The sequence below is a fragment of the Rhipicephalus microplus genome, chromosome 5 (assembly GCF_043290135.1).
Source record: "Rhipicephalus microplus isolate Deutch F79 chromosome 5, USDA_Rmic, whole genome shotgun sequence".
Classification (NCBI taxonomy): domain Eukaryota; kingdom Metazoa; phylum Arthropoda; class Arachnida; order Ixodida; family Ixodidae; genus Rhipicephalus; species Rhipicephalus microplus.
Window position 1 is genome coordinate 51,517,233 of NC_134704.1, and position 11,881 is coordinate 51,529,113.

The following is an 11,881-nucleotide window of genomic DNA, read 5'->3' on the forward strand; positions in this document are numbered from 1 at the left end:
ATTCTTACTTAGGTAATTATATTTTACAAAGCAGTGCATTATGAAAGAGCTTATCCCCATTTGCACCCATGTGTGTCATGCAGGATGGCTTTTCACAAAATTTGGCGCTGCCAGCACCACACAAAGAATAAGAAGAGTGGCCCACGCAATGCCAAGTGCATGGCAAAAGTTGACGTAAAAATAAAGCTGGCCACGTTTGACACCAAACGCAGGGACAAGTATCTGCAGAGAGAGGTGCCTCTTTCTGCAGTGATACGAATCGATGACAGGCACAGCCACAGCACCGACTCAGCGGATGCTCTGCGACTACTTCGCGGCACTAGGTCAACAAGGCAAACATTCCTCCGTTACTTCAGCGAAGGCATGACCCCTAGTGAAGCAAGGAGACTGCATGAGAGCAAGCTCTCTATGGAAGATGATGGCCCTGCAAAGCTGGCCAATGCGGCTTTAAATCCGCCTCAAAGAACGGTCTACCACTGGCACAGCGTTTGGAGGGAGGCCTGTTTTGGTGGTACCTACATCGACCCAGTGCTGAAACTGGAGGAAAAGGCTTCTTTGTATGCAGCTCAAGGTATGTCTAAACTTGTGGGAGAATCTGTCCTCTACGTAAAACAGTATTCATAAGCATAAGCACTCATTTTCAATGTGTGAATGGTGAAGTTGTAGCTATGACAAATTACAGACACATTCAGCACAAAGCCTCATCTACTTGTGATTCATGCCAGTGGCTTAGTTGTACACTGCACCTGCCAGTCAGAGCATACATTTACCATTATTTTCTTGGGAAGTAAGAAATGATGTATTTACTTTGAAACCCACAACTTTTTGATGAATTTATGTTCCTGTGAAATCAGAAACATCAAATTCTTGGAGTAACCTTGAGTATGGCAAACTTAAAGCCCAAGAGGTGCACAGGCGGTCGGAGTTTCAAGTGGCGAAACCAGATCAGATTGATAGGGAAACCGAAATGATGAAAAAGAAAGGGGGGAAGAAGAACATATACATGACCAGATAAAAGAAATAACAAACACGTTATTTATTTTCTTTGAGAGTGACACTGACTTATTTTTAAAAGGTTTTTGGTTCAAGGCATAAGTTGGCAATCTAGGCCAACTGACACATTGCATGAGCATCAATTCACAGGGAACCAGCATTAATGAAGCTCGCGAGTCAGCCCATAGAAACAAATTGTGAAATATAAAACATGAAAAAAAGAAATGAGATGCCTCAAACTGGCCGGCCTATGTTTCAATGTAAGTATTTATCTTTGTCAAAGGCATTTTGTCCTTGGCTGTTACATGAAAGGATTAGTTGTAAATGTCATTAAAGGAAGTGTTGAAATTTTGGAAAGCATGACAGCAGCAGCAACCAGAGCTGTACAGAGTGGCAGCCACACAGGTCAATCTAGAGAGGCCATTTAAACTTGGGAGAAAATAAAAAAAGAAAAGAAGCGTAAAGCGCAAGAATGGGACAAAGGAAGGCGATACAAAAATGGGCGCTGACTGTCAACTGAAATTTTAATTGACAAGATCAAGGATACACGGATACAAAAAAAATGGTTAGATTACAAATCTTCAGTCATGTGCGTCACATCAAATTGATTTTTTTTTTTTTTCGAACAGATTAAGTAGTGGAGTGCTCACACATCTATGGCCCCTTTGGTGGATGGCAAAAGCCTCAAATATCTCCCGTGCGAGCCTTTGACAACAGCATTTTAGGACTGTAACATCCGACAGACGAAGGCATGCTGCAGCCATGCCTAGCACAATGTGTGGCTAAATTACTACAAACACCAATCTTTACATGAATTGACACGTTTGCGAGGCCTATAACTGATGCACCTCCCAGTCTGTACCACAGACACACAGCCGCTTGAACACTGAATTATGACATATATTGATCACTGGATGAACGGCTTGTTATGTTTCTTTGAACAGCTTGCTCCGCTTCCTTTCTGTTCGTTTGCATGGCGGCACATTCCGCCTAGCTTGGTGGCACCGATTGCTCTCACTGTTCAGGAAAATGGTCAGGTATCTTAAACCTATCTTATCCTGGTCCTGGCGCCATACCATTGAAGACTGAGAAGTAGAGCCGAAACAGAGAACACCTTATTTGACAGATGCGAAACTAAAAAAAAATTCAGCAGATCCCATATACTTTGGGACTTCACATTATGTGAAGCATGCGGAGGGAAGGTGGCCGTGTTGTAACTTTTTTTTATTCAGCGACATGTTATGAAATGATGCTAAATATATGTACAAATGTTGCAGGAACAGATGCATATCGAACAGTTGCAGATGTTTCTATAACCAGTTGTTTGCACTTGCACAACGGTGCCATCAGTAACATGAGTATTAGCAACACCAGAAGTGATAAGCTGATTTGAAGGGTTTGTGCTTGCAAGGATGGTAGCCCTGGACACTGGTACATAAATCCACTTCTGCGCATGGCACCTAACTACAATGCATATTTACACAACATAAAGGTTGTAGCATAGGAGTAAATATGTAATCTTTATGAGATTGCATAGCCAGCACTGCAACCACATTTGACGTTTCACGAACATTACGGTCTATTTGAAAAATGGTTCCGAGATCTAGCATGGCTCTGTGGTAGAATTCTTGATTGCCTCGCATTATGCTTGGGTTAGACTCCTGCTGGCACCCTGAATTGATTGATATGTGAGGTTCAACGTCCCAAAACCACCATATGATTATGAGAGACGCTGTAGTGGAGGGCTTCGCAAATTCCAACCACCTGGGGTTCTTTAACGTACACCCTAATCTGAGCACACTAGCCTACAACAGTTTTGCCTGCATCGAAAATGCAGCCGCCGCAGCCAGAATTCGATTCCGCGACGTGCAAGTCAGCAGCCGAGTACCTTAGCCATTAGACCACCGCGGCGGGGCCCTGCTCGCACCCTGACATTTTTCTTTGTGTTTGTCGAGTAAACGCTGCCGCTGTCAGTTTTGTCTTAAAGAGGCCCTGCAACACTTTTTGAGCATGGCCAGAAAATGTTGCCATTTGGTAGAAGAGGCTCCCGAGAACACACGGGCCAAATATTATAGTGCAGTACGCGGCTTGGAATTTGCAATAAATAAATGACCAAAGTCAGCTAAAAATTGCTTTCTTTCGTTTCAACAAATGACGGAGGAAGCTGAAAAATTATTCAAAGGCCATCTATGAGCCATTCGCTGATTTTAACATGGCGCGTTCGGTCCTTACAGGGATCGCCGCGAGATGCCGCAACTTGTCCCCACGCCCGCTCGCGATCACACAGAAAAGACCATGTATTCAAAGCGAAAAAAAAAAACAAAGAGAAAGTTTTCAATGACAAGCCCCCCCCCCCCAACTTAGCTCCCAGAGCTTTCGCCGGGATGAGAGCAAAGCGAATGCGATTGCAGCATGACAAATCTTTGCGAGTCCCCTCATACCGGACGTATTCTTAAAATTTTTGCAGCGTTTAATTCGTGAGGCAATATGCTGTTTTAGTGAATCCATTCCATGGTTACTTAAAAAGGTGTTTCAGAGTCCCTTTAACGTTCATGCGTTACAATGGCCCATGTGTGTTCTTGTCGTTTTTGGGTAGATACCAAGTGTCAAACAGCTGTGGCAAGGTATGTGCCACTGTTTAACTGTTTAACAAGAAGTGTTTAACAATACATATAATGTTATTTATGTTTTGACCAGCGTGTCATAATCATCAAACCCTCTCATATTAATTTAGGTTCCCACCAAGTTAAGGAGATTATCACGTGAGCACCCAGACGTAAGCGGCTAGATAGATAGATAGAGATAGACAGGCAGATAGATAGATGCCACCACCGCAACCAGGATCCATCCAGGATTCGATCCCGCACCCTGTGGGACAGCAGCCGAGTACCTTAGCCACTAGACCACCGCAGCAGGGCTTAGATTAGATTAGATTAGATTAGATAGATTAGATAGATATAGATAGATAGATAGGACAGACAGACAGATAGATAGATAGATAGATAGATAGATAGATAGATAGATAGATAGATAGATAGATAGCGAAAGTGCATGCAGTACGCAAAGAAATGCTCCGCATTCATAAGGGAATGCGGGCACCTGCACGGGTCCATGCTCTCTTGATTTTGCTCATCTTCTCTGCTCTATCTGATACTAATTTGTAACAATGCTCACTGATGTAGCCTCTTTCCCTTTGTCATTAATCGCTGTGTAGCTGACAGTGTGCTCGTGGAGAATCAATAAATGAAGTACAAAAAGATTGCAGTAAACCTGAACTCCACTCGTACTTCAAGGAGTCAAAATATTTTTGCTGCAATTGATTTGTGAGGCAACAAACTCCGACAATGAGGTAATGTTATGATCGCTTGAAAAAAGCCTGCAAGACGTTTTTAAAAGGCAAGGTGAAGCTAGAACAAAAACTTACTTTGCAGGAACACTTTGCACTGTACAGAGAGCAAAATGGCCATTAAAAGTCATGCGCCTGAAGATTGTTCTTAAAAGACCACCCGCCATTCCACATAACTTTCCAGGCACTCACATAAGTGTGACTCGTGGTGGCAGCAGTGCCTGCTGGGTAGTGGTCGTGGTTACCCCCATCATGCGACGAGCTCATAACCTCGAGCTGGCAAGGGAGATCGTCTTTGTTGATTCGACTGCCTCATGCGACACCACCAAATGCACAGTAACAGTGGTGCTGACTGCGACCAAGGCTGGTGCTGTCCCACTCGCAGTACTAATTCACAAGGAGCAGAGCACCGATGGCTACCTGGCTGCTTTCAAGCTCCTCAAGGAAGCCCATCCTCTCTGCTTTGGAGGCCAACCAGTAAGTAAGGAAGTAGGCACAAAATTGTAAATTTTGTGCACAGTGAATTGCTATATATTAATGCCATCCCAATTCTCTACAATAGCATTGTTAACACAAACTTACAAGAGCAACTAGTGAAGAAAATGTAGAGGCCAGTGCTCAATGCGTGGCTTGACTATAATTCAGTATCTGAACTACAGGTTTTCCCGCCCACTTTAATCCAAGTGCCAATGACTAATTAAAGTGCCAGTCATTTTAATCCACGCACTAGAAACACTAGTTTGCCGCTTTATACAGTATAAATGTGAAAATAACGTAAACATGAAGTCACAGGAAGAACTTTTCCTTCACCTATGCATGCTTGCGCTTATGAAATGAAGTGCGCATTGCTATTTCCTCCTAACATTTTGGTGTCATAGCTTCAAAATAAAAAAAGAACAGTGTGTGTTGATTGCATTTATGGGTACTAAGAGTATTTGCTCATAGAGTCAGTGTATGGTTCGTCGCTACTGCATTATTCTGGCTAACCATGTACACCATCCCATATGCATAGATTCGTGTCGTCTGCTAAGCAGACTGCTTTCGGCTACTTATTCGCTGAGGGATTCGCAGTCGTCTGCTCAGCCCGGTGATAACGGTGATAGACAGATGGTCACCAGGGCCTTTTTCAAGCCCTTCTTGCGGCTTTTAGCCTTGGCGACCCTCCAGTTTTTGTATGGTAAATAAATAAAGTTTGATTTGACTTGATATTCATTCGTTTTTGAAATCAGAAACAACCATTTAAAACTCAAGTTGCATTTGTTTCGATTCATTTGGAATTAGGTTTTTTATAAAAGCATAAAAAGGGAAACTCCTGTTTTCCTATAAAAAGACAACGCTAGTATTCCTGAAGCGTGTTTGCTTGAAACACGCGTTCATCGAACACACATAATTTTGTTTGAATAAAAGATAACTAATATGAATATAAAATATGACTTCCGTTTTCCACATCAGGGTCACGAGTTTGCGTCTTATGTGCCCTGCAGGACGAAAGCCTCTCAAATGATTTCTAATTTGCTCTGCCCTAATTTATTGAGCGTGTACCTGTTTCTGACTCATCACTGCCCACAGTCAAGTTCTTCATATCTTGTTATGCATCCCGGCACTCCAATAACAATATTATGTCTGCCGCATGTGGGGTCTCGGTGAGGTGAACGAGCGCCTCGCCACGCCACGCTCTTGGAGTGAACGGACAAAGCAGACGCGGTCGGTACAAAGCACACCACATACATAGATTTATTAACTAATTTAGACGACGATATCATCCACCGAATGATACACAAACTTCAATTAACACGCTACCATACAAACAACATAACGCAGTGACACACTAAACACACACCAACACACCCAACACACTAACATATACCCAAGGCGGCGTCGCCAACGCCTGACTTTCCACGTGGGACTCCGGCGCGAAGCCCACGGTGCCGAGCACCGGGACCCACGCTACAGACAACCGTTCGCGGCAGCCGCCACGCGCAGAAGAGACTCGCTCAACGCTCGCCCGCCACCAAGGCCTGCCTTCCGCCAGGGGTCACCGCCGGCGCTACCACTCTACCAACAGTGGTACTCAAAGCGAACACAACGCCATCTATCGCCTGGCGGTGGTCACCACCGAAATAAAGCCTTGGGGCGAGACACGTGCGCCACGCGGCGCAGACAACTTTACAGGGGGGGTGTCAGCATCCCCACACGCATTACATGACCTGGCCCAGACATGTAATGCTATACAAATCTAATTATGAGCTTTGTTGACGAACACAAAATATCCTTGCTTTTTTCTTTCATTGCTATTAAAATGACTCCACCCGGGCCAAGCACTCATCTACAAACTTGTACATAGCACAGTATAAGCACTGCAAACATGGCTCAAGCGAACCACGGAATTTTTGTTTCCTTGAATACTAGCGGCGAATACTAATAATAATGATTTATTCTACTTTCCGACTATAGTATTTTATATTGTAGAAACTGCATTTCAAATGCATTGCCATTTACGCCCCGCCCCGTCTTGTGCTTTTTGTGCATGGATTGAACTGACTGGCACCTGAATTCAAGCCATTGGCGATTGGATTAAACATGGTGGCACTTGGATTAAAATCACTGGCACGCGGCCTGATTGAGTTGGCACTTGGACTAAATATGTTGGGGCTTGGATTATATGTTTGGCACATGGATTAAAGAGGTTGGCGCTCAGATTATTTCAATGGCGTGCAGATTATCTAAGCTGCCACTTGGATCAAAGTGAGCGGGAAAACCTGTAGTTTCCTATGGAACTTCTGTAACTACTTCTGAAGACATTTCTGAATTCGCATAGTGTAAGTAATGACACAATAGCAAATAGCTCCATTAAGCTGGACCAAAAAAATAAAAAGTTGTACCAGGACAGAAATTATTTGTGACAAAAACAAAAGTCAACAATACTGCACAGACTAAGCCACAGGAGAGGGCCTTTGTGGTTCTTGTGGGCATTTATAGAAATCACCTACATGCTCTCATCATCATCACACATTTGGCTATGAATTCTAATCTTTCCCATGTGACACCATCATTGTGGGTGAAGTGTGCCTGTTCTGTGCATTTCACTCAGGCTAGATAAGCGTTTCTCAAGCTAAAACATGTGCCCACACCATAGGTCGGCATAGCTTCTGGAACTCTCTCAGGCTCATTCATGAAATATGTCAGTCTGTTCAATTTGCCTGCACCACGTGAACCAGTTCACGATGTTATGCGTCTTGCCATTCGTTTCAGCGGTGCAGCATTGACAACCTCTGAACCCTGCCATTCATTTCTAAAGGTGCAGAAGAGGTACAGCGCTGGTTCACGATTTTCCCGCCCCTCCCACACTGACAGTGCCGGCTTTGTGCAGCGGCGCGTGCGGCTGAGCAGACGACGCAATACTTTGGTGTAGGCACCATACCTGCCTCCACTAACACGATGTGTTTTTTGCTAAGAAGTTTGTGCCTCATAAACTGTATGCATAATCATTTGGCCATCGGTCAGTGTTACCTTAACGGTGTTAACTAAGTGAACAGAAATAAGGCCTGCATCAGCACATCGTCATTCGTTTTGGGTGTTGCACTGTGCCTGCACCACTGAACTTGCGCTTCACAATTTCTGAACTTTGCATGCACAGCCGTGAACCGGTTTCAATTGGTGCAGGTAAATCAAATGCACCTTGTATATTGAACTTTCCACTCATTGTACTCAGACTCACAAAATTTTTTCTGAGCTGAACTCACCCAAACTCTCGTTCACACATATTTATTTATTTAACAATACTGTAAGCCTTTGTACAGGCCCATACAGGTTCTTAAGCCGGACTCACTCAGACTCAAACGCACCAAAACATTACTCAACCGCACACACTCAGCCTCAGACTCACGGCTGGACCTGAGTGTGAGTGAGTACTACGAGTCAACTCATGAGTTCATCAGAATGGAATTAGCTTCTTTGATTGTGGTGTCAATGCTCTTTAACACCAATATCTGATGTAATCGGTGCTCTTCTTGGTGCCGCTTCACACAGCATCTTCGAAAACGAGTTCCGAGTGCTTCCAAACCAGTAAAGTCATTTTTCTTGGAGGAGATGTTAAAATATAATAGTCGAGAAATTCCCTGGAAGACTTAGTTTGGGACTGCCAAGGTGCCCCCTTGTATAATTCAAATGTCTAATTAATAAATATTGAAACGGTGTATGAAAAACACTGCTTTGGAATACCTATGAATAGATGTGAGTATAAATGTGAATCTAGGTAAGGCTGAGTAATGCTGAAAATGTCTAGGTGGAACCTCAAGTCGGCAAAAGAAAGTGGAACTCACTCAAGAAATATATTTTGCGCTTTAGACACACTCGGACTCAGACTCTCCAAAATTTTGCTTAGCCGAACCCGCTCGGACTCACACTCACTAAAATTTTCTTCAAACAAACTCTCTCGGACTTCGACTCACAAAAATAGTGCTTATCCAGACTCAGACTCATAATGTGAGTCTGAGTGAGTCCGTGTGAGTTGGCCAATGAGTGAGTTCGTGGACCTATTGCCCGAACTCTCTCTTCTTTTTAATATACTGGTAACAGATGCAAACTTACACTTGTCTTTAACCTTGAAACTTACCTTAAATGTTACTGCTCTCTATAGTTTATTAAAAAGCAAATACCGAACTCAAATTCAATAGTAAATTATTAGCCAAGGCTATTTATATTTTTTGATTCACCCACGAAAATTGTTCTCACAACAGCCACGACTTTTCTATGCCTTTATAACTATGAACAGCTTTCAACTTTATTGCATTGTCTGCCAGGCCCCACAGGTATTCATGACTGACAATTCGAGTGCTGAGAAGGCCGCCCTACAGCAGACATGGCCGTCAGCAAGGCAGCTTTTGTGCCATTTTCATGTGGCACAAGCGGAGTGGCGCTGGCTGACATCTCACAACTCTGTCGACAAAGACCAGAGGAGACGATTCATGTCTGCCTTCCAACTGGCAAGTTTTTTTGCAATCTAGTTGTAACTCTAGCTCTAAGATACGAGGTGCATTCGTTGCATCTGCACTTAGTGAACAAATTCACAATGGTCTGCTATTTTAGCATTCGTTTCATGTTTCCAAGATGATGGCGCTGGCGTAGCAGCATAGGTGCATAAAAAGCACAGCTGTCCTGCAAGGCTAGTGCATGAATTACCTTCACTTCCTCGCTATATAATTTGAAGTGTATGCCGCACAAGATTCCCTAATCTGCAGATGAAAACGCAGACAGTATTTGTGTCCATTTTAATCACATTTAAAAAGTACACCAGTAAACGTCTGGTGGGTTCAAATGATTTCGAATGCCATAAAATGAGGCTTGTACAAATATTCAAATGCTTTGAATATTTAAATGAATAATGCAGTAATCAAATTTGATTTGAATCAAAGTTAAATTGCTGAAATTTTTGAATTATTAAAAACGAACAAAATAGGTGTATATTAGTCCACACATAACACTCTGTAAAGGTGGTTTCTTGGCAGTGGAGGGATGCTAAACCATGAAAGCAGTTACCCAAGCACATTAGACCAGATTTAAAAGTGGTTTCACTGCAATGAATTGGTGCTAAGCCGTGAAAACACGTAATCAAGAGAAATTCGCACTGCAGCAAAGCCCCACTTCAAGGTTTTAATAAAGAATTACAATGACATTGATACTGCTTTTTTTGTTGTTTTCAGTTTAAAAGCTCGTTACACAAATTTATATGCTCCAAGTAAAAAAAAAATTGAAACGCAGCATATTTTACTGGCTATTACTTGGACTGCACCAAAAGCCGAATGCTGCTACAATTCGAAGTTGTTGCCACTTCCTTTGATGAAAAAAAAAAAAGTGGCCTTTGCATAGGCCCTGTTTCAATTTTTAAAGATCTGTGCAAGTTTGTTTGGCCATGACAAATATGGACAAATATGCCCCTTTTTGTTTATATTATGCAATATATATACTATTACAATTGAATTAGATATTATTCGACCAAAATCACTATTCGCTTCGAATTCACTTCGAACCTAAAATTCCCTATTCGCACAAGCGTACAGAAAATGTCAGCAGCATCAACTTTTATGGACCACCGCTTGGCAATTCGTAGAGCAGACCGCGGCAATCAATTTCCAGATTACAGCGCTGCGCACCGTGCACAGCCTCCATTTAGAAAAACAATTCCCGCGCTCCTTTCCTACACCTGACCAATCCTTCTTTCATGAGCAGTGACACAAATTCGCCGATCAGCGACTTGACGAAGCACGCAGCTCATCGATTGGGTTAAACCAGTCACGACGGCAGGCTACGCTTTTTCCTCCCTTTGAAATAGAAGGGTGGCGAGACCGCACGAAAATTTGAAACTAGCTGAAACCAATGTTCTAACCCCTGTGAATTCCTTAATAAAGTATTTGCAAAATCCTTGAGGAGGCAGCATGTTCACGGAGCAAAGGTGCAGATATTTTTTATTTTTGGTCCTTGGGGGTTGTTTACTGGCCTTTTGAACTGGGGCAAGCATGTGCAGACCACAAAGTGACTTCAATGCAGACAGTGAAGCATGAATCTGTATTATGGTGCAGTTTAAAAAAAGCGAAAATATCCAAATACGAGCACCTCATTGAAAAATTTCCTGCTATCTGCAGGTCATGTATGCAGACACAGCAGAAAAACTTGAAGCTGCCATTGCCGAAGTTAAGGCCCTACAACACGATGCCTTCGTGTCTAGAGTTCTGACATTCTTGCGCCGACAAGAAGAGTGGGTGCAGCTCTACCGTTTGGACGTGTTGACAAGGGGCCACAACACCAACAATTTTGCGGAGGCAACCATACGCGTGCTCAAAGACATTATCCTGAACAGAGTCGAAGCATTCAATGCAGTCGCACTCGTAGACTCTGTGGCTCTGGTGTGGGAGAAATACTTTGAAAGCCGTATCCTCCGCCACGCCTACAGCCGTGTTGCAGCCCATCAACTACTGTACAAGCGGCTGCTGTCGAGAATGCCGAAAGATGCAGCCGAGGCCATCCAAGTGGTAGGCCAGGGACAGTACATTGTGCCTAGTGCGACCCACCCCAGCTCCAGTTATGAGGTCTATGCTGACATAGGACTATGTACATGTCTCTTTGGTAAACAAGGTGCATTTTGTAAGCACCAGGCTTTGGTGCAGAAAAAGTACGGAGGACTGTTTCCGAATGCTCCGGCACTGAGTACTGACGACCGGTACCAACTGGGACAGCTGGCCCTGGGCGAGAAGTGTCCCCCCAGGATATTTTTCGAACCCTTCCAAGAGGAGGAGCCCAGCCGTAGCTCCAGAACCACGGCAGGTACCAGTGCCCAGCAGAAGGAGCCAGACGAACTCCAAGCATTGCAAGGCACCAGCACGCAAGAGGCCACACACCTCGCACCTGTACCGTCGGTGCCTGATGCAGCCCAACTTGCCCAGGTAGGACAAGCCCCTTGAAAGGGCCCTGAAGTACTTTTCAATTAAACATAGGGAATGCTACTGAACAGTAGTCAAGGCTTCTTTTATTCCTGTAAGCATATTA

At 43.7% G+C, this 11,881-nt stretch overlaps 1 protein-coding gene across 2 annotated transcripts in view; it reads left to right on the forward strand.

Annotated features, from left to right (window-relative positions):
• LOC142817779 (uncharacterized) overlaps positions 1-11,881 on the forward strand; it is a 30,359-nt gene that overhangs the window by 12,104 nt on the left and 6,374 nt on the right. For both annotated transcript variants that reach the window (XM_075895427.1, XM_075895426.1), the window contains exons 2-5: positions 84-571; positions 4,524-4,816; positions 9,142-9,324; positions 10,981-11,778. In XM_075895427.1, the coding sequence (XP_075751542.1) occupies positions 84-571; positions 4,524-4,816; positions 9,142-9,324; positions 10,981-11,778 (1,762 nt within the window). The remainder of the gene's footprint in view (positions 1-83; positions 572-4,523; positions 4,817-9,141; positions 9,325-10,980; positions 11,779-11,881) is intronic.